The sequence below is a fragment of the Tachyglossus aculeatus genome, chromosome 3, assembly GCF_015852505.1.
Source record: "Tachyglossus aculeatus isolate mTacAcu1 chromosome 3, mTacAcu1.pri, whole genome shotgun sequence".
Taxonomy (NCBI): Eukaryota; Metazoa; Chordata; class Mammalia; order Monotremata; family Tachyglossidae; genus Tachyglossus; species Tachyglossus aculeatus.
The window spans coordinates 36,637,948-36,660,232 of NC_052068.1; the positions used below are offsets into that span (position 1 = coordinate 36,637,948).

The 22,285-nt window shown below is 46.0% G+C and overlaps 1 protein-coding gene across 1 annotated transcript in view; it reads right to left on the bottom strand.

Annotated features, from left to right (window-relative positions):
- RPP30 (ribonuclease P/MRP subunit p30) overlaps positions 1–20,198 on the bottom strand; it is a 31,946-nt gene extending 11,748 nt beyond the window's left edge. The window contains exons 1-6 of the mRNA XM_038744353.1: positions 20,117–20,198; positions 17,944–17,999; positions 14,713–14,769; positions 14,063–14,137; positions 13,764–13,835; positions 11,418–11,507 (exon numbers count right to left, since the gene is read on the bottom strand). Of these exons, the coding sequence (XP_038600281.1) occupies positions 11,418–11,507; positions 13,764–13,835; positions 14,063–14,137; positions 14,713–14,769; positions 17,944–17,999; positions 20,117–20,198 (432 nt within the window). The remainder of the gene's footprint in view (positions 1–11,417; positions 11,508–13,763; positions 13,836–14,062; positions 14,138–14,712; positions 14,770–17,943; positions 18,000–20,116) is intronic.
- Positions 20,199–22,285: the final 2,087 nt, after the last annotated feature.

Below are 22,285 nucleotides of genomic sequence, written 5' to 3' on the forward strand. Positions count from 1 at the left end.
AGCTGCTCCACTTCCAGTGATGGGATTTATTTTTCAGTCATGACAGCGTATGAGACAGTCATCAAAAGGAAGAGAGAACAATAAAAGCCCTATGACTGACGGGGCGCTTCTATGACAGTGATGTAAATTTCAGCTGAGAGACAGGGAGCAAATAAACAAAGCCAATACCAGCTCAGACCAGTGGTTTCCCCAGCCCATAATCTGATGAAATTTGCATTTACCCCTTTCTCCCATCCAGTTCACATGGTCAAATACAAAATCTTGGGAAATCCTTTTATTAAAAAGGTATTTGTTAAGTGCTTACTATGTGTCAGGTACTGTACAAAGTGCTGGGTTAGATATAGGATAATCAGGTTGGACAAAATCTCTGTCCCACACAGGGTTTCACAATCAATCCCCATCTTACAAATGAGGTAACCTAGGCACAGAGAAGTTTAAGTGACTTGACGATGATGAATGTGATATGTTTCACTTTTACTATGTTCCAGGTACTGTACTAAGCTCTGAGGTGGACACAAGCAAATCGATTTGACACAGTCCCTGTTCGATGTTGGGCTGAGTCTCAATCCCCATTTTACAAATGTGGTAACTTAGGCATAGAGAAGTGATGTGGCTTGCCCACGGTCACACATCAGACAAGTGGCAGAAACAGGATTAGAACCCAGGTCCTCTGACCCCAGGTCTGCGCTCTATTCGCTAGGCCACGCTGCTTCCCATACTTACAAAGCACTCATTTTGGTTTTGAACAAAGGAAATCTGATGTTGTATATGACTGTATCTTATTCTAAATTGATAAACCCTTCCAGAGAACCCAGAGGGGCTCAAGGAATGAACTGCTGTTTCTCAAAATAAACAGACCTATTTTGGGTTGAGTTAAAATATAAGCTTACAAGTAACCCAGAGTTGTGTTGTCAAAAACTGTTTAATTTCTTTGGGATCATTAAATGATCATAAAGCCTCTACATGAATGGTCTTTAAATCTTACAGACGAATTCTTCTGGACTGGGAAGATCATATTTTTCTCTGATAGAGCAGTTTCAATCAGGAATATAAAGTCCTTATATACTAAGAGAAAGTATATAAGACTTGGAATCGGAAGAGATGAAACCCTAAAATTAGGTAGAGCTTTTGAGAAAATAGCTGAAGAAAACAGGATTGAGTGCTAAGACTATGTGCTCCTCCCAAGATTTTTTTATCAAAAGAAACTAGTCCTGAACTTCATCTATCAGTCAGTGGTATTTACTGAGTGCTAGCTGTGTGCTGAACACTGTACTAGGTGTTTGAGAAAGAACAATACAATAGAGTTGAGAGACACATTCCCTGCCCAAAAGGAACTTCAGTCTAGAGTGGGAGACAAACATTCAAATAAATTATTGATGTGGGAATGGTAGAGAATAGAGAGGGTTTTTTAGGGCATTTAAGTGCTTACTATGTGCTAAGAACTGTACTAAGTGCTGGAGTAATAATAATTATAATTAGAGTATTTGTTAAGTGCCATGCATGGTTCTAAGTACTGGGGTAGGTACAAGGCAATCAGGTTGTCCCACTCGGGGCTCACAGTTTTAATCCCCATTTAACAGATGAGGTAACTGAGGCCCAGAGAAGTGAAGTGAATTGCCCGAGGTCACACAGCAGCAGACAAGAACCCACATTCTTTGACATCCAAGGCTGGGCTCTTGCCCCTAGGCAAGTTGGACACAATCCCTATTCCACACGGGGCTCAGAGTCTAAGTAGGAGGGAGCAGGATTTAAGCCCCATTTTACAGATGAGGTAACTGAAGCACAGAGAAGTTAAGTGACATGCCCAAGGTCACACAGCAGGCAAGTGGTGGAGCTGGGATTAGAACCCATGACCTTCTGACTCTCAGGCCTGTGTTCTCAACACTAGGCCATGCTGTTTCATGTACTTCATTCATTCATTCACTCAATCGTATTTACTGAGCGCTGTGTGCACAGCACTGTACTAAGTGCTTGGAAACTACAATTCGGCAACAGACAGAGACAGTCCCTACCCAACAACAGGCTCACAGTCTAGAAAGGGGAGACAGACAACAAAACAAAACAAGTAGACAGGTGTTAATATCATCAAAATAAATAGAACTGTAGAAATATACACATCATTAAAAAATAAATATGTTAATAAATATGCCTAAATATACACAAGTGCTATGGGGAGGGGAAAGGGGTAAGGCAGAGGGAGAAGTGGGGGTAATGGGGAGGGGAGGAGGAGCAGAGGAAAAAGGGGGGGCTAGTCTGGGAAGGCCTTCTGGAGGAGGTGAACTCTCAGTAGGGCTTTGAAGAGAGGAAGGGAGCTAGTTTGGCGAATGTGTGGAGGGAGGGTATTCCAGGGAGGGAGGACGTGGGACAGGGGCCGACAGCGGGACAGGCGAGAACGAGGCACAGTGAGGAGGTTAGCGGCAGCAGAGGAGCGGAGTTTGTGGCCTGGGCTGTAGAAGGAAAGAAGGAAAAAAGGGAGGTGAGGTAAGAGGGGCGAGGTGTTGGAGAGCTTTGAAGCCGAGAGTGAGGAGTTTTTGCTTGATTCGTAGGTTGACAGGCAACCACTGGGGATTTTTGAGGAAGGGAGTGACATGCTCAGAGCGTTTCTGTAGAAAGATAATCTGGGCAGCAGAATGAAATATAGACTGAAGCGGGGAGAGTCAGGAAGATGGGAGATCAGAAAGGAGGCTGATGCAGTAATCCAGTCGGGATAGGGTGAGAGATTGTACCAACAAGGTAGTGGTTTGGATGGAACGGAAAGGGCGGATTGTGGCGATGTTTTGAAGGTGACACCGTCAGGTTTAGGTGACGGATTGGATGTGTGGGGTGAATGAGAGAGCAGAGTCAAGGATGACACCATGGTTGCGGGCTTGTGAGATGGGAACGATGGTAGTGGCGTCCACAGTGACGGGAAAGTCAGGGAGAGGACAGGATTTGGGAGGGAAGATAAGGAGCTCAGTCTTGGACACGTTGAGCTTTAGGTGGTGGGAGGACATCCAGGTGGAGATGTCCTGAAGGCAGGAAGAGATACGAGCCTGGAGGGAGGGAGGGAGCGAGAACAGGGGGAAGAGATGTAGATTTGGGTGTCAACCGCATAGAGATGATAGTTGAAGCTGTGGGAGTGAATGAGTTCACCAAGGGAGTGAGTGTAGATGGAGAACAGAAGGGCACCAAGAACTGACCCTTGAGGAACCCCTACAGTAAGGGGATGGGAGGGGGAGAAGGAGCCTGCGAAGGAGACTGAGAATGTACGGCCAGAGAGATACGAGGAGAACCAGGAGAGGACGGAGTTCATGAAGCCAAGGCTGGATAAGGTGTTGAGGAGAAGGGGATGGTCCACAGTGTCAAAGGCAGCTGAGAGTTAGAGGAGGATTCAGATAGAGTAGGAGCCATTGGGTTCGGCAAGAAGGAGGTCAATGGTGACGTTTGAGAGGGCAGTGTCAGTGGAGTGTAGGGGACTGAAGCCAGACTGGAGGGGGTCTAGGACAGAGTTGGAGTTGAGGAATTCGAGGCAGCGAGTGTAGACAACTCGTTCTAGGAGTTTAGAAAGGAAGGGTAGGAGAGAGATAGGATGATAAGTGGAAGGGGCAGTGGGGTCGAGAGTGTTTTTTTAGAATGGGGGAGACATGGGTATGTTTGAAGGCAGAGGGGAAGAAACCATTGGAGAATTAGCGGTTGAAGATGGAAGCTAAGGAGGGGAGGAGAAGGGTTGAGAGTTTTCATAAGATGAGAGGGAATGGGGTCCAAAGCACAAGTGGATGGGGTGGCATTTGAGAGAAGGGAGACCTAATCTGAAGATACTGCTGGGAAGGTTGGGAAAGCAGAGGAGAGGGTTGGGGGGGTGGGGGGGGGTGGAGAAGGGGGATGGGTGACTTTGGGGAGCTCAGACATGATGGCGTTAATTTTCCTAATGAAGTAGGTGGCCAGGTCGTTGGGGGTGAGGAATGGAGGAGGGAGAGGAACAGGGGGACTGAGGAGGGAACTGTGGGGCTGGGGATAAGGTGAATATCAAGTGCTTAAGGGGTACAGATCCAAATGCGTAGGCAAAATAGAAGGGAAGACGAAGGAGGAAAAAGGAGGGACTAGTCAGGGAAGGCCTCTTGGAGATGTGATTTTAGGATGGTTTTGAAGGTGGGGAGAGGGGGGGTCTGCCCTAAATGAAAGGGGATGGAGTTCCACACCAGAGGGAGTACCCAGGCAAGGGGCTGGAGGTGAGATAGATGAGACTGAGGAAGCAGCATGGCCTAGTTGCCTAGAGGATGTGCTTGGGAGCCAGAGGACCTGAGTTTGAATACTGCCTCCACCATTTGTCTGCTGTGTGACCTTGGGCAAGTCACTTCTCTGTACCTTAGTTTTCTCATCTTTAAAACATGAATTTAGTCCTACTATTTAGATTGTGAGGCCCCCTAAGGGACAGGGACTGTGTCCAACCTGATTATCTATCTGGAGCTACTCTCATGTTTACTATAGTGCTTGACACATGGTAAGCACTTAAAAATACTATTATCATTATTATTACTATTAAGGTACAGTGAGAAGGGTAGCATTAGAAGCCAAGAGTGTGGGTTGGGTTGAAGTAGGAGGAGATCAGTGAGGTAAAACAGGAGGACGCTAGCTGATTTGAGTGCCTTAAAGCTGTTGGTATGGAGTTTCTGTTTGATTTGGAAGTGGATGAGCAACCACTGGAGGTTTTTAGGAGTGGGGAAGATGTGGACTGAATAATTTTAGAAAAATGATACAGGAGCAGAGTGAAGTTTGGACTAGAGAGGGGAGAGAGTGGAGGGAGGGAGGTCAGAAGGACACTGATGCAAAGTCTCAGTGGGATGTAAGAGTTTGGGTCTCCCCCTTTTAGACTGTGAGCCCACTGTTGGGTAGGGACTGTCTCTATATGATGCCAATTTGTACTTCCCAAGTGCTTAGTACAGTGCTCTGCACACAGTAAGCGCTCAATAAATACGATTGATGATGATGATAACAGGATGGAGAGGAAGAGCAGATTCTAAAGACATTGTGAGGGTAGAACAAACAGAATTTGGTGACAGACTGAATATGCGGGTTAAATGAAAGAGGAGTCGAGGATAATGTCAAGGTTGCGGCCTTGTAAGACAGGCAAGATGGTGCTGTAATCAATAGTGATGACAAAGTCAGGGAGAGGACAGGATTTGGATGGGACGATGAAGAGGTCTGTTTTGGAAATGTTAAGTTCGCGGGACATTCAAATACAGATGCCCTTGGAGGCAGGAGGAAATGCGGAACTGCCGAGGAGGAGAGAAGTCAAGGATGGAGAGGCAGATTTGGGAATCATCCACATAGAGGTGATAGTTGAAGCCAAAGGATCAAATGAGTTCTCCAAGGGAGTGGGTGTAGATGGAGACTAGAAGGGGACCCATAAGGGTCACTGAGCCACGAGGGATTCCCACGTTCAGAGGACGGGAGGCAGAAGAGGAGCCCACGATAGAGACAGAGAACGAGCAGCCAAGAAATGAGAGAGCCAGGAGAAGACAGGGTCATTGACGTCACGGTTAGCTAATGTTTCCAGGAACAGGGGGTAGTCCAGAATGTTGAAGGCAGGTGAGAGGTCGAGGAAGAATAGGATGGAGTAAAGGCCACTGGATTAGGCTAGAAGGAGGTCATGGCCAATGTGCATCAGGCACAGGAGAACAGTATGCAGAGTGAAAAGGCTTTTTTTATGTTTTTCTGTTGGCTTGACCCAGAAAAGGGGGCTGATGGGTAGTGCGATTTCCTTGCTTCTAGGTTCCTGGCTGTTGTGGCCAAGAATCTGAGATTTTAGCTTTTTTAGGGGGCTGATCAGAGTGGGTGACGATGAGAACACTCATTTCCCAAAAAGGATGGCATCACTTGTAGCACCCAGGCTGGACAGATATGGAGATGATTATACAGCACTGGGCAAGGTTGTACAGTCTCATGATAGATGGTTTAATGAGATAAGTATTGGACATTTTTTTTTTTTTGAAAAGTCCTTTCACACCAGATCAGTGGGGGGTCAGAGGATGGTTTTGTGGACAGACAATTGCTGGGAACAATCTTTCTAAATCTGCCTTCTCTGCCAAGAGGCTTTCCCTGACTAAGCTTTCCTTTCCACTTATATCCATAGCCCTCATTTATTTACTTCTATTAATGTCTCTTTCCCCATCTAGACTGGAAGCTTGCTGCGGGCAGGGAACGTGTCGGTAATATTTTGAGAGTGTACTCTCCCAGGCGCATAATACAGTGCTCTGCCCACAGTAAGCACTCAATAAATACCAAAAAAAAAAAAAAGGCTGTTGGAAACACTGCACTAACCACCGTTGACTGTGTATGCTCCTGCCATTTTCCAGCTCTGACTGGAGGACAACTGTCTCTTTTGGGTTCCTATTGTTGATTTATTTGTCACTTCTTGCTCCTCAGCTCTAAGCTGGCCTAGGTGTCATTATGGCGTTTAGTAAGTGCTTATTGGGTGCTGACCTCTCAATGGTGACAAAGGAAATGGATGAGGGCACAGTGGAGTCTGCTGCTATTGAGGGATCAAAGATACTCTGTTTCGGGACTGCACCTGTTCTCCTTACCAGCTGTGTCCCAATGTGTGCTGCTAGATGCAGGGGAACCAGACAAGAGACTGGGGATGGCTCAGGGCAAACCGTCATCACCTCTCCAGGAATGACCCAACAGCATGTCCTGCTAACAGAGAATGTACCTTTCCTCTTTGAACCACTGGTGCCCAGGCACTCTAAACTGTAAGTTTATTGTGGGTAGGAAATGTGTTGTATTGTGCTCTCTCAAGGGTTTATTACAGCACAAAGTAAGCACTCAATAAATACTACGGATTGACAGATTGACTGGATATGATGCATCCTGAAGGGCAAAGGGGACCATCATCATCATCATCAATCGTATTTATTGAGCGCTTACTGTGTGCAGAGCACTGTACTAAGCGCTTGGGAAGTACAAGTTGGCAACACATAGAGACAGTCCCTACCCAACAGTGGGCTCAGTCTAAAAGGGGGAGACGGAGAACAAAACCAAACATACTAAAAAAATAAAATAAATAGAATAGATATGTACAAGTAAAATAAATGAATAAATAAATAGAGTAATAAATATGTACAAACATATATACATATATACAGGTGGTGTGGGGAAGGGAAGGAGGTAAGATGGGGGGATGGAGAGGGGGACGAGGGGGAGAGGAAGGAAGGGGCTCAGTCTGGGAAGGCCTCCTGGAGGAGGTGAGCTCTCAGTAGGGCCTTGAAGGGAGGAAGAGAAATAGCTTGGCGGATGGGCAGAGGGAGGGCATTCCAGGCCCGGGGGATGACGTGGGCCGGGGGTCGATGGCGGGACAGGCGAGAACGAGGTACGGTGAGGAGATTAGCAGCAGAGGAGCGGAGGGTGCGGGCTGGGCTGGAGAAGGAGGGAAGGGAGGTGAGGTAGGAGGGGGCGAGGTGATGGACAGCCCTGAAGCCCAGGGTGAGGAGTTTCTGCCTGATGCGCAGATTGACTGGCAGCCACTGGAGATTTTTGAGGAGGGGAGTAATATGCCCAGAGTGTTTCTGGACAAAGATAATCCGGGCAGCAGCATGAAGTATGGATTGTAGTGGGGAGAGACACGAGGATGGGAGATCAGAGAAAAGGCTGATGCAGTAGTCCAGACGGGATAGGATGAGAACTTGAATGAACAGGGTAGCGGTATGGATGGAGAGGAAAGGGCGGATCTTGGCAATGTTGCGGAGCTAAAACCGGCAGGTTTTGGTGACGGCTTGGATGTGAGGGGTGAATGAGAGAGCGGAGTCGAGGATGACACCAAGGTTGCGGGCTTGTGAGACGGGAAGGATGGTAGTGCCATCAACAGAGATGGGAAAGTCAGGGAGAGGGCAGGGTTTGGGAGGGAAGACAAGGAGTTCAGTCTTGGACATGTTGAGTTTTAGGTGGCGGGCAGACATCCAGATGGAGATGTCCTGAAGGCAGGAGGAGATGTGAGCCTGGAGAGAGGGGGAGAGAGCAAGGGCAGAGATGTAGATCTGCGTGTCATCAGCGTAGAGATGATAGTTGAAGCCGTGGGAGCGAATGAGTTCACCAAGGGAGTGTGTGTAGATCGAGAACAGAAGGGGACCAAGCACTGAACCTTGGGGAACCCCCACAGTAAGGGGATGGGAGGGGGAGGAGGAGCCTGCAAAAGAGACTCAGAATGAACGACCGGAGAGATAAGAGGAGAACCAGGAGATGACGGAGTCTGTGAAGACAAGGCCAGATAGCGTGTTGAGGAGAAGGGGGTGGTCCACAGTGTCGAAGGCAGCTGAGAGGTCGAGGAGGATTAGGACAGAGTATGAGCCGTTGGATTTGGCAAGCAGGAGGTCATTGGTGACCTTTGAGAGGGCAGTTTCCGTGGAATGTAGGGGACGGAAGCCAGACTGGAGGGGGTTGAGGAGAGAGTTGTTGCTGAGGAATTCGAGGCAGCACGTGTAGACAACTCTTTCAAGGAGTTTGAAAAGGAATGGTAGGAGGGATATGGGGCGATAACTAGAAGGTGAGGAGGGGTCAAGAGAGGGTATTTTTAGGATGGGAGAGACATGGGCATGTTTAAAGGCAGAGGGGAAGGAACCAGTGGAGAGTGAGTGGTTGAAGATGGAAGTTAAGGAGGGGAGAAGGGATGGAGCGAGAGATTTAATGAGATGAGAGGGAATGGGGTCAGAAGCACAGGTGGCCGGAGCACTTGAGAGGAGGGAGGAGAGCTCCTCTGAGGATACTGCTGGGAAGGATGGGAGAGTAGCAGAGAGTGTTGAGAGCCGGGGGGTTGGAGAAGGGGGGGAAGTGACTTTGGGGAGGTCGGACCTGATGGATTTAATTTTGTTAATGAAGGAGGCCAGATCGTTGCGGGTGAGGGAAGGAGGAGGGGGAGGAACCGGGGGCCTGAGAAGGGAGTTGAATGTACGGAAGAGCTGGCGGGGGTGATGGGCATGGGTGTCAATAAGGGAGGAGAAATAGTTTTGTCTGGCAGAAGAGAGGGCTGAGTTAAGGCAGGAAAGGATAAACTTGAAGTGAACGAGGTTGGCATGGTGTTTAGACTTTCGCCAGCAGCGTTCGGCAGCTCGAGCATAAGAGCGAAGGAAAAGGTGCCTTACTGTAATTCTCATGGGCACAAGTAGGTGAACAAAAGATTGTCAGGGTAACACTCCCACTTATGCTCTTCATATAAACTCAATTTTTTCTTAAAGTACACGTTTAATTTTTTAATAATACGTGTTAAGTACTTACCACGTGTCAGGCACTATAGTAAGTGTTGGGGTAGATACAAGCTAATCAAGTGGGATGCAGTCTGCGTCCCACTTGGGGCTCACAGTCTTACTCCCCATTTTACAGATGACGTAACTGAGGCACAGAGTAGTTAAGTGACTTGTCCAAGGTCACACAGCAGACAGGTGGAGGAGCTGGGATTAGAACCCAGGTCCTTCAACTCCCAGGCCTGCATTCTATCCACAAGGCCAGGCTGCTTTCCCAGTTCCTAGTATGGTGCTTGGCACACACCAACAGGGGGAAGCAACATGTGTGGTGGATACAGCAGGGAGGTCGGGAGTCGGGAGGTCATGGGTTCTAATCCCAGCTCTTCCACTTGTCTGTTGTATGTCCTTGGGCAAGTCCCTTCACTTCTCTGTGCCTCAGTTACCTCTTCTGTAAAATGGGGAAAAGGGGATGGAGACTGTGAGCCCCACTTGGGACAGGGACTGTGTACAACCCAATTTGCTTGTACCTACCCGGGTGCTTAGTAAAGTGCCTGGCACATAGTAAGCGTTTAACAAATACCACAATTATCACTATTAGTAATAACATTAACAATAGTAATACTACTGCTCTTCCACAGAGAGATAGCCACAGTGAAGCTTTAATCCCTCCCCCTTTCCAACTAATGCTAACCAACTGATAGGTTAGTTGTTCTGACTTGGGTGTTCTTGTCCTCTCAGTGCCCCAGCCCTTGCCAACTTGGATGCTAATTCACACCCAAAGGGCAATGACCTTGCTTCATTTTCCGCTTTGACCAAGAGGTCTTCCTGGGCCTTAGCAGCAACACTAAATTCTCTGTTTGAGAAGCAGTGTGGCTCAGTGGAAAGAGCCCGGGCTTTGGAGTAAGAGGTCATGGGTTCAAACACCGGCTCCACCACTTGTCAGCTGTGTGATTCTGGGCAAGTCACTTAACTTCTCTGGGCCTCAGTTTCCTCATCTGTAAAATGGGGATTAAGACTGTGAGCCCCCCATGGGACAACCTGATCACCTTGTAACTTCCCCAGTGCTTAGAACAGTGCTTTGCACATAGTAAGCGCTTAATAAATGCCATCATTATTATTATTATTATTATTATTTAGGAAGATGCTGGGAGAAGCAGCATGGCGTAGTGGATAAGGCACAGGCCTGGGAGTAAGAAGGTCATGGGTTCTTATCCCGGCTCTGCTACTTGTGTGCTGTGTGCAAGTCACTTCTCTTCTCTATGCTTCAGTTCCCTCATCTGTAAAATAGGGATCAGGACTGTGAGCCCCACGTGGGACAGGGACTGTGTCCAACCTGATTTGCTTGTATCCACCCCAGCACTTAGTACAGTGCCTGGCACATAGTAAGTGCTTAACAAATACCATCATAATAACAATAGCGCTTGGAAGAGTACAACAGTCATTCCTTAAATTGTATTTATTGAGCACTTACTGTATGCTGAGTACTGTTATAAGTGCTTGGGAGAGTACAATATAACAGTAAAAAGAGACACTCCCTGCCCACAGTTGGCAGGCATGATCCCAGTCCTCACAGAGCTTACAATCTAGTAAGAACCCCCGAGGAGACCCTTGTATTCTAAAATTCTACAATTCAGACCGACCTGCATTATCCAAATTAGTTAAGGTTTCACAATTTCAGGAAAGAGATTTTGGAGTAATTTTCAAAGTTCTTGGCTCAATGGATGTCACTGGAGGAGAAACTGAGAAGCAGCGTGGCCTACTGGAAAGAGCACGGGCCTGGGAGTAAGAGGACCTGGGTTCTAATCCCGGCTCCACCACTTGTCTGCTGTGTGTCCTTGGGCATTTCTCATTTCCCTGTGCCTCAGTTATATCATCTGGGACTGTGAGCCCCATGGGGAACATGATTAGCATGTATCTACCCCAACGCTTAGTATGGTGCCTGGTGCAGAGTAAGCACTTAAGTTCCTTAAAAAAATTAAAGACATAGGGGGTTGCAGGAGTTAGAGCCATAATCATAACTATTAGGGTAGTTGTATAATTGTTAAGAATTTCTGCAGGACACAAAATAGTGAGCTAGAAAGGGTGGTACTTCTTATATTCTTAGGCTTCAGCTTATATTCGAGTCATGCATGTTTTTGACTCCTTCACTTCTTTCCACCTACAGTAGAAGTTCTACAGTGAATTTTATAAAGTGCCAAAGCTTACCACATTGATAGGAGGTCTTCGGAAGTAAAACGGCAGCTTTTCTGTTACACTTATGCATACTAGATCCACATCTAGGTTTGTGCACGCGACCTATATCACCAAAACAATAAATTTTTTTTGTTAAAGCAAAAGAGAAGTTGCTAGAGGGAACTAACACAAGCAAATATGGGGTATTGGGCCCAGGCGATAGCCAACAGAATTTAGCCTTTCCTTAGCCACAGAGCATCTTCAGGAGCCTGGCCTAGAAAAGCAGAGTGGCTTAGCGGAAAGAGCATAGTCCTGGGAGTCAGACAACCTGGCTTCTAATCACAACACAGGCACTTGCCTATGTGATCTTGGAACTAGAAATGGCCTGAAGGCCAGAAGTGAACTTCCCAGGGGACCCCTCCTCACTCAAGTGTAATTTTCCCACTATATCTACCCCTTCTTTCTCTGCTATTTCCCTCCACTTAAGCCTCTAATCCCTTCACCTCACAAAGAAGCCTTGCTTCCATCCTTTTTTCCCCCTCTTACTTCTATCTCAACCTCTCCTCCCGAACCCTGCACCCACCATCCATAATGACCTTGGTTCCTTCTCAGGTACTTTCCCCTGCTTTAAAAAAAACCCAAAAAACCAAACAAAAAACCTCAAATCATGTCTCCTCCTCCACCTCCCTTTTCCCTTTCCTGGCTAATAACTTCCTGCTTCCTCCGCTTCTCTCTCCCCACATTACACCCTCTTCTCTCCATTCAGAGTCTCTCTACTTAGATAATTTGCTTTTTGTCCCTAGGGGACCATTCATTCAATCATAGTCACTGAGAGATTACTGTGTGTAGAGCACTGAACTAAGCGCTTGGGAGAATACAATATAACAATAACCAGACACATTCCCTGCCCACAACGAGCTGACAGTCTACAGGGAGCTCCACTATCTACTTGTCCTAATCCATTTCACATCCTGTTTTCGTGGGTCCCAATTTCAATTTTTTTGGGTCGCTCTGAATTCTAATGCTGCCCTCCAGAGTGGCCTATATTCTGGCCCAGATTGGAAGCAGCTGTCAAAGTCAGGCCTATGCAATGACATATTGTGTTAAGCTACCTCTAGACCATAAGGGAATGTGTTTGCTATAATAATTACGATATTTGTTAGGTGCTCACTACGTGCCAGGCACCGTACTAAGAGCTGGGGTGGATACAGGCAAATCAGGTTGGACAGATTCCAGGTCCCACATGGGGCTCACAGTCTTAAACCCCATTTTACAGATGAGGGAACTGAAGCACGAGGAAGTGAAGTGACTTGCCCAGGGCCACACAGCAGGCAAGTGGCAGAGCCAGCATTAGAACCCATGACCTTCTGACTCTCAGATGCGTGCTCTATCCTCTATGCCATGTTGTTGTACTGTACTCTCCCAAGCCCTGAGTACAGTGCTCTGCACAAAGAAAGCATTCAAGAAATACAATGGACTGACTGACTTTCCCTCTTTCTTCCGTGGCCCTTCCTCCTTCCTAAGATAACAATGAACTCACAAACTATGTTGTCAGCAAGATAGACTGTGAGCGCACTGTTGTCAGCAAGATAGACTGTGAGCCCACTGTTGGGTAGGGACTGTCTCTATATGTTGCCAATTTGTACTTCCCAAGCGCTTAGTACAGTGCTCTGCACACAGTAAGCGCTCAATAAATATGATTGATTGATTGATTGATAGAGGCCATAGGTATGCTCACCCTCACCCTGCTCAAGACTATCTCCTGCAGCCACCCTGTTCTCCTTCCCAGACGTTCACTGGGAACAGGTGTCCATCTACTCCAAAAAGCCAACCCCTCCTGCCGGTCCACAAAAACCATTAGACCTTCTAAACTGTAAGCCTGGTGTGGGCAGGGACTGTATCTCTTTATTGCCAAATTGTACTTTCCAAGTGCTTAGTACAGTACTCTGCATACAGTAAGTGCTCAATAAATACGACAATGAATGAATGAGACTGTTTCGAATGTAACGCAGATCTCACCCAAGCATTACAGGTCTGTACCAACATCTAATCATGCATCCATGATGGAGCCAAGACATATGGTCAAAATAATAATGATGGTATTTGTTAAAGCGCTTACTATGTGCCATGCACTGTTCTAAGTGCTGTGGTAGATACAAAGTATTCAGGTTGCCCCGCGTGGGGCTCAATCTTAATCCCCATTTTACAGATGAGGTAACAGGCACAGAGAAGTTAAGTGACTTTGCCAAAGTCACACAGCTGACAAGTAGCAGAGCTGGGATTAGAGCTCACAACCTGACTCCCAAAGCCATGCTCTTTCCACTAAACGACACTGCTTCACAAGATTAGTGTGTGCTTTCTTCAGCATCTCCTACTTACATGGAAGAGTTTTTCTGTCTTCGGATGAACAGCGACAATGTCGTACAATCTGACACGCGAAGATGTTGCTCTCTTACCAAAAAAAAAGAAATATCATATACTCATGAAAATGCAGGAAATACCGACAAACTTTAAATCATAATACAGACACTGATATTTAACTATGGCCACTCACCCTCGCCCATACGTATGAGACATCAAGCTACAATTCAATACTTGCCCAATTTTGATCCCCATATATTATAAAAAATTAAAATCTGCTACAGGATGCATACTGAGGAGGGAAAATATGTACTTACCAGAGCATTGCAGTGAGATGGATCCGAGACTATGAGGGTTAATCTAGTTAAAATTTTAATTGGTTTTGATTTCCCCTGTAAGCAGAAGATTGTAAGGAATAAAAAAGGTTATAAATGATGGGATTTGACTTACTGGCATTCTTACAACGGAGTAGTTTTGCTCAATAAAACCCTCTTACTGTTTCAAAAGTAAACAAACAGTTGGGGAAAGATGGTTTAAAAACAACTGAAACAATACATAGCTTGTCACATAGGGTAAAATTCAAGATTATTGTGGAAGACTACAAAGCCACCTGAAGCTTGCTTCAAGCCATCTGCAATGCCTGTCCCTTAACCAAAGGTCATTAGCACCTTCAGGGAATCAACGTACAACTACTTAAAGTCAATCTCCAAAAACAATGAATTTGAAATAGCTGCAACTAGTTTAGTTTACAGTGAAAAATACTGTTAGCAGCACTGTTGCTCAGATAACCAGTACACAACTGCATGATGGCAACTTCATTCCCTTATTCTTCCATGGCATTCTGTCCATTCTGCTCTATGACAAACTCATTCATACTTTTTCTTTTTAATCCTATTTCTCTAAAACTAGCAAATCAGTATAGGCCAGACAGATAAATAAGCTAATTCAACAATAAAGTGACACCTACCTGGATAATAGGCAAGGTTGAAAAGAGATCTGAGGGAGATATTGGCTTGCCAATTTCCTACCACAACACAAGAATGAAAATGGAATTAGTGGTTTTAAGAAAATTATGAAAATTTTTCAAGAAACTGAACTTCAGTTCAACCAGAACTGGTTTTTAAATTTACCCTAAAAGGATACCTATTTATAAACACTTGAGTCTATATCACATAATCTACCAAACTAGATTCATTCATTCATTCAGTCGTATTTATTGAGCACTTACTGTGTGCAGAGCACTGTACTAAGCGCTTGGGAAGTACAAGTTGGCAACGTATAGAGACGGTCCCTACCCAACAGCGGGCTGACAGTCTAGAAGATATGAAGGTAAATCGAGCAATCGATCAATGGTATTTGTTGAGCACTTACTGTGTGCAGAGCACTGAACTATGAGCTTGAGAAAGTACAGTGTAACAGAGTTGATAGACATGTTCCTTACCCACAAGGAGCTTACAATCTAGAGGAGGTAGGTAATTTTTTTGTTGTTTTTAGTGCTAAGAGCACCCAGAGATGTGAGATATTCCCAGGAGTATTTTTTTTATCCTGAAATGCTCTATGTGAAATAGAGAAAAGGGGGCTGAAAATTAAGAAACTCATTTCTACTTACTTCTTACTACTTACTTACTACTTACTTTCTACTTACTTTCTACTACTTACTTACTACTTACTTACTTACTACTTCTTACTTACTTACTACTTACTTTCTACTACTTACTTTCTACTACTTACTTTCTACTACTTACTTTCTACTTACTTACTACTTACTTCTCATTACTACTAGTTAGGTTGCTCTGCCCTATTAAGTTTGGAATAACCGTACCCCAGCAGAAATCGGGTGTTGGGTCAGAAGCTGGGCCTCAGTAGCCGTTATCTTTTTTTTTTTTAATGGCATTTCTTAAGCGCTTACTATGTGCCAGCACTTTGCTAAGTGCCAGGGTAGATACAAGCTAAGTAGCATGTAGCCCCACGTAGGACACAGTCTATGTCCCACATGGGGCTAACAGTCTTAATCCCCAGAGCAGTTACAGTCACACAGCAGATGAGTGATCAATCAATCGTATTTATTGAGTGCTTACTGTGTGCAGGGCACTGTACTAAGCGCTTGGGAAGTACAAGTTGGCAACATATAATGGAGGAAGGATTAGAAGCCAGGTACTTCTGACTCCCAGTCCCGCACTCTATCTACTAGGCTACTCTCTTTACACCCACTTCAAGCAAAGACACTGATGTGCTTTAAGGCCAATGGCCCTGGCTTCATTAAAGTGATCCAAAGTAAACTAGGATCCTTAATTAAATTTCCACAAACTGTGGTCACATCACCACTGAAACTGTAATGCTTTTCTGGAGAACCGTCAGCCAAGGAAGAGATGAGGCAGATCCAGCATCTGCTTTCCTTCACATAAATCTAGTCTTCATCTATACGCAGCAACTGTAAACATAAAATCTCTCTAAACATAAACAACATTTTTTAAATAATAATAATGGCATTTATTAAGCGCTTACTACGTGCAAAGCACTGTTCTAAGCACTGGGGAGGTTACAAGGTGATCAGGTTGTTCCACGGGGGGCTCGCAGTCTTCATCCTCATTTTACAGATGAGGTATCTGAGGCCCAGAGATGTGAAGTGACTTGCCCAAAGTCACACAGCTGACATTCAGCAGAGCCGGGATTTGAACCACGATCTCTGACTCCAAAGCCCGGGCTCTTTCCACTGAGCCACGCTGCTTCCCCCAGATTCAAGGTTCAATTCAATTCAAGATTTAAGATTCATCTTTGTTATAGTTCATATACACCAGTATCTTTTCTAATAATGATGATACTTCTCTTTTAGACTGTGAGCCCACTGTTGGGTAGGGACTGTCTCTGTATGTTGCCAACTTGTACTTCCCAAGCGCTTAGTACAGTGGTCTGTACTAATGTAAGCACTCAATAAATACGATTGATTGATTGATTGATTGATTGATTAAGCACTTGCAGCGTGGCTCAGTGGAAAAAGCACAGGCTTGGGAGTCAGAGTTCATGGGTTCAAATCCCAGCTCCACCGCTTGTCAGCTGTGTGACTTTGGGCAAGTCACTCAACTTCTCTGTGCCTCAGTTAACTCATCTGTAAAATGGGGATTAAGACTGGGAGCCCCCTGTGAGCCAACCTGATCACCTTGTATCATCCCCAAAGCTTAGAACAGTGCTTTGCACATAGTAAGCACTTAACAAATGCCATCATTATTACTATGTGCCAAGTACTGTTCTAACCGCTGGGGTAGATACAAAGTAATCAGTTTGTCCCACGTGGGGCACACAGTCTTTTAACAGATCGATCAATCAATCGTATTTATTGAGCGCTTACTGTGTGCAAAGCACTGTACTAAGCACTTGGGAAGTACAAGTTGGCAACATATAGAGACAGTCCCTACCCAACAGATGAGGTAACTGAGACACAGAGAAATTAACTGACTTGCCTGAAGTCACACAGCTGATGTCACGCAGCTGGAATTAGAACCCATGACCTCTGACTCCCAAGCCTGTGCTCTTTCCATTAAGCCACGCTGCTTTTCTTTAAGAGTAATAATGATAATAATTACGATATTTGTTCAGGATTTACCACGGTCAAGCACTGTACTAAGCACTGTGGTAGATACGAGATTATCAGGACACAGTTCCTGTCCTAAATGGGGCTCACACTGAGGGAAACTGAGCAACAAAGACGTTTAGTGACTTGGCCAAGGCCCTATAGCAAGCAAGTGGTGGAGCAGAGTGGGATTAGAAGCCAGATGTCCAGAGTCCCCAGCCAGTATTCTCTCCAGTAGATTGCTCTGCAGTTGAATAACCTAATAGTACTAATTGTGGAATGCATTATGTGTCTACTAGGTGCTAAGTATTATGCTAAATGCTGGGGGAGATGCAATATAATCAGACCAGACATAGTCTCTGTCTCACAGTCTACGGGGAGAAGGAGAACAGAGGAGGAAGAGCAGATAGAGCAGTTAAGTGACTTGCCCAAGCTCACACAAAAGGCAAGTTGCAGAGCTAGGATAAAACCCAAGTCTCCAGACTTCCAGTCCTACACTCTGTCCGCTATTAGCTCTTTATGTGTCTGAGTACATAAAAAGTTTTTCCTGGACCGATTCCTTCATTCAACTCCTCCCATCCCCACCGCATTTTATTCCGTGCTACCAAAATATTTCAGATAAAGCTTTACCTGTTTCTTTTCACTGAAGTCGACAACATGATTAATGGCAACGGTTGAATACCCAACTAAAAAAAAATAAACGCATAAACAAAGAATAATTACTTCAAGAAAACGATCTAAAACAACTTCAAGAAGGGGGAAAGGACAGAGGGAGACCGGACTCTTTAAACCCACATATTCAATCTGCCACCAAATCCTGTTGGTTGTAACTTCACAACATTGCTAAAATTTCCCCTTTCCTTTTCATCCAAACCGCTACCTTGTTGACCCAAGTGCTTATCAAATCATGCCAAAATTACTGCAGAAGCCTCCTTGCTGACCTCCCTGCCTCCTGTCTCTACCCACTCCAAGACAAAATTCACTTTGCTGCCTGAATCATTTTTCAAAAAAAAAATGTTCAGTCCACGTTTCCCCACTCCTCAAGAACCTCCAGTGGTTGCCCAACCACCATGGTATCAAACAGAAACTCCTTACCATCAGTTTTAAAGCACTCAATCAGTGGTATTTATTGAGCACTTACTATGTGCAAAGCACTGTTCTAAGCATTTGATAGATTACAATGCAAGAGAATATGCAGACTGTTTCCTGCCCATAATGAGTTTACAGTCTAGAGGGGGACAGACATTCATTCATTCATTCATTCAATCGTATTTATTGAGCGCTTACTGTGTGCAGAGCACTGTACTAAGCGCTTGGGAAGTACAAGTTGGAACATCTAGAGACGGTCCCTACCCAACAGCGAGCTCACAGTCTAGAAGGGGTTGACAGACAACAAAACAAAATATATTAACAAAATAAAATAAATAGAATAAATATGGACAAATAAAATAGAGAGTAATAAATACGTCCAAACATATATACAGGTGCTGTGGGGAGGGGAAGGAGGTAAGATGGGGGGGGGATGGGGAGGAGAGGAAGGAGGGGGCTCATTCATTCATTCAATCGTATTTATTGAGCACTTACTGTGTGCAGAGCACTGTACTAAGCGCTTGGGACTGTGAGCCCGCTGTTGGGTAGGGACCGTCCCTAGATGTTGCCAACTTGTACTTCCCAAGCACTTAGTCCAGTGCTCTGCACACAGTAAGCGCTCAATAAACAAGATTGGGTGAATGAATGAAGAGCAAGTTGGCAACATCTAGAGAGGGCCCCTACTCAACAGCGGGCTCACAGTCTAGAAGGGGGAGACAGACAACAGAACAAAACATATTAACAAAATAAAATAGAATGAATATGTACAAATAAAATAGAGTAATAAATCTGTACAAACATATATACAGGTGCTGCGGGGAGGGGAAGGAGGTAAGGGGGGGGGGGATGGGGAGGGGAGGAGGGGGAGAGGAAGGAGGGGGCTCATTCATTCATTCAATCGTATTTATTGAGCGCTTACTGTGTGCAGAGCACTGTACTAAGCGCTTGGGCAGTCCAAGTTGGCAACACATAGAGACGGTCCCTACCCAACAGCGGGCTCACAGTCGAGAAGGGGGAGACAGAGAACAGAACAAAACATATTAACAAAATAAAATAAATAGAATAAATACGTACAAGCAAAATTGAGCCAGAAATCTGTACAAACATATATACATATATGTAGGTGCAGTGGGGAGGGGAAGGAGGTAAGGCGGGGGGGATGGGGGGGAGGGGGAGAGGAAGGAGGGGGCTCAGTCTGGGAAGGCCTCCTGGAGGAGGTGAGCAGGGGAGAGGAAGGAGGGGGCTAATTCATTCATTCAATCGTATTTATTGAGCGCTTACTGTGTGCAGAGCACTGTACTAAGCGCTTGGGCAGTCCAAGTTGGCAACACATAGAGACGGTCCCTACCCAACAGCGGGCTCACAGTCGAGAAGGGGGAGACAGAGAACAGAACACAACATATTAACAAAATAAAATAAAGAGAATAAACCTGTACAAATAAAATAGAGCAATAAATCTGGACAAACATATATCCAGGTGCTGTGGGGAGGGGAAGGAGGTAAGGCGGGGGGGAGAGGCAGGAGGGGGCTGAGTGTGGGAAGGCCTCCTGGAGGAGGTGAGCTCTCAGTAGGGCTTTGAAGGGAGGAAGAGAGCCAGCTTGGCTTTGAAGGGATTGGCAGAGCAGTGTGCTAAGCGCTGGGGCGAGCATGCGGGATGGGCGTTGGGAGAAGGGAGTCCCTGGGCTGCAGGAGGGTGGGGGGTGTGGCTGCTCACCATGCGCCGCGGCCTCCACCAGCTCCCGCAGCGCTTTGGGATCCCCGCCGCGCTGCACGTTCAGGTCGGCGAAGGCCGCCATGCTGCCGCTGGGGGGCGCGGCACCGGCACCGGCACCGACACGCAGGCGCAGACGCGGCGCCTGCGCAGTGCCGTCCTCTCCCGCCCGGGGCATTCTGGGGGTTGTAGTTCCCGGGAGGGCCCGGCGGGGAACCGCCTCGGCAGCCGGCGGCCGGGGCTTCCTCCTCCCGCCCTCAGTCAGTCATTCAGTCAGTCAGTCATAGTTATTGAGCGGTTGCTATAATAATAATAATAACAGTAATAATAATAATGGTATTTATTAAGCGCTCCGGCCTCTCGGCCTCCGCCCACAGTCACTCATTCATTCATCCATTCATTCATCCAATCATCCATCCAATCATCCATCCAATCATCCATCCATCCATCCATCCATCCATCCATCCATCCATCCATCCAACCGTTCATCCATCCATCCGTTCATCCATCCATCCATCCGTTCATCCATCCATTCATTCGTCCATCCATCCATCCATCCATTCCTTCATCCATCTATCCATCCGTTCATCCATCCATCCGTTCATCCATTCATCCATTCATTCATTCATTCATTCATTCATCCATCCATCCATTCATTCGTTCATCCATCCACCCATTCATTCATTCACTCACTCATTCATTCATTCATTCACTCATTCATTCATTCATTCACTCATTCATTCATTCACTCACTCATTGACTCATTCACTCATTCATTCATTCATTCACTCACCCATTCACTCACTCACTTACTCACTCATTCATTCATTCAAAGCAACGTGGCTCAGGGGAAAGAGCTCCCGGGCTTTGGAGTCAGAGGTCATGGGTTTGAATCCCAACTCCGCCACCTGTCTGCTGTGTGACCTTGGACAAGTCACTTAGCCTCTCTGAACCTCAGTTACCTCATCTGTAAAATGGGGATGAAGACTGTGAGCTCCACGTGGGACAACTTGATCAGCTTGTATCCCCCCCAGCACTTAGAACAGTGTTCTGCACATAGTAAGCGCCAAACAAATGCCAACATTATTATTATTATTAATTCATTCATATTTATTGAGCGCTTACTGTGTGCAGAGCACTGTACTAAGCACTTGGGAAGTACCAGTTGGCAACATATAGAGACGGTCCCTACCCAACTGTGGGCTCACAGTCTAGAAGAGGGAGACAGACAACAAAACAAAACATATTAACAAAATAAAATAAATAGAATAGATATGTACAAGTAAAATAAATAAATAGAGTAATAAATACGTACAAACATATAGACATATATACAAGTGCTGTGGGGAAGGGAAGGAAGTAAGGCATCCTAAAAAAACCCTCTCTTGACCCCACCTCACCTTCTAGTTATCGCCCCATCTCCCTCCTACCATTCCTTTCCAAACTCCTTGAACGAAGCAGCATGGTTCAGTGGAAAGAGCACGGGCTTTGGAGTCAGAGGTCATGGGTTCAAATCCTGGCTCCACCACAAGTCTGCTGTGTGACCTTGGGCGAGTCACTTAACTTCTCTGAGCCTCAGTTACCTCATCTGTAAAAATGGGGATTAAGACTGTGAGCCCCACGTGGAACAACTTGATCACACTCTAACCCCCCCAGCGCTTAGACCAGTGCTTTGCACATAGTAAGCGCTTAACAAATGTCATCATTATTATTATTACTATTATCTACGCACGCTGCCTCAAATTCCTCAACACCAACTCTCTCCTCAACCCCCTCCAATCTGGCTTCCATCCCCTACATTCCACGGAAACTGCCCTCTCAAAGGTCACCGATGACCTCCTGCTTGCCAAATCCAACGGCTCATACTCTATCCTAACCCTCCTCGACCTCTTGGCTGCCTTCGACACTGTGGACCACCCCCTTCTCCTCAACACGCTATCTGACCTTGGCTTCACAGACTCCGTCCTCTCCTGGTTCTCCTCTTATCTCTCCAGTCGTTCATTCTCAGTCTCTTTTGCAGGCTCCTCCTCCCCCTCCCATCCCCTTACTGTGGGGGTTCCTCAAGGGTCAGTTCTTGGTCCCCTTCTGTTCTCAATTTACACTCACTCCCTTGGTGACCTCATTCGCTCCCACGGCTTCAACTATCATCTCTACACTGACGACACCCAAATC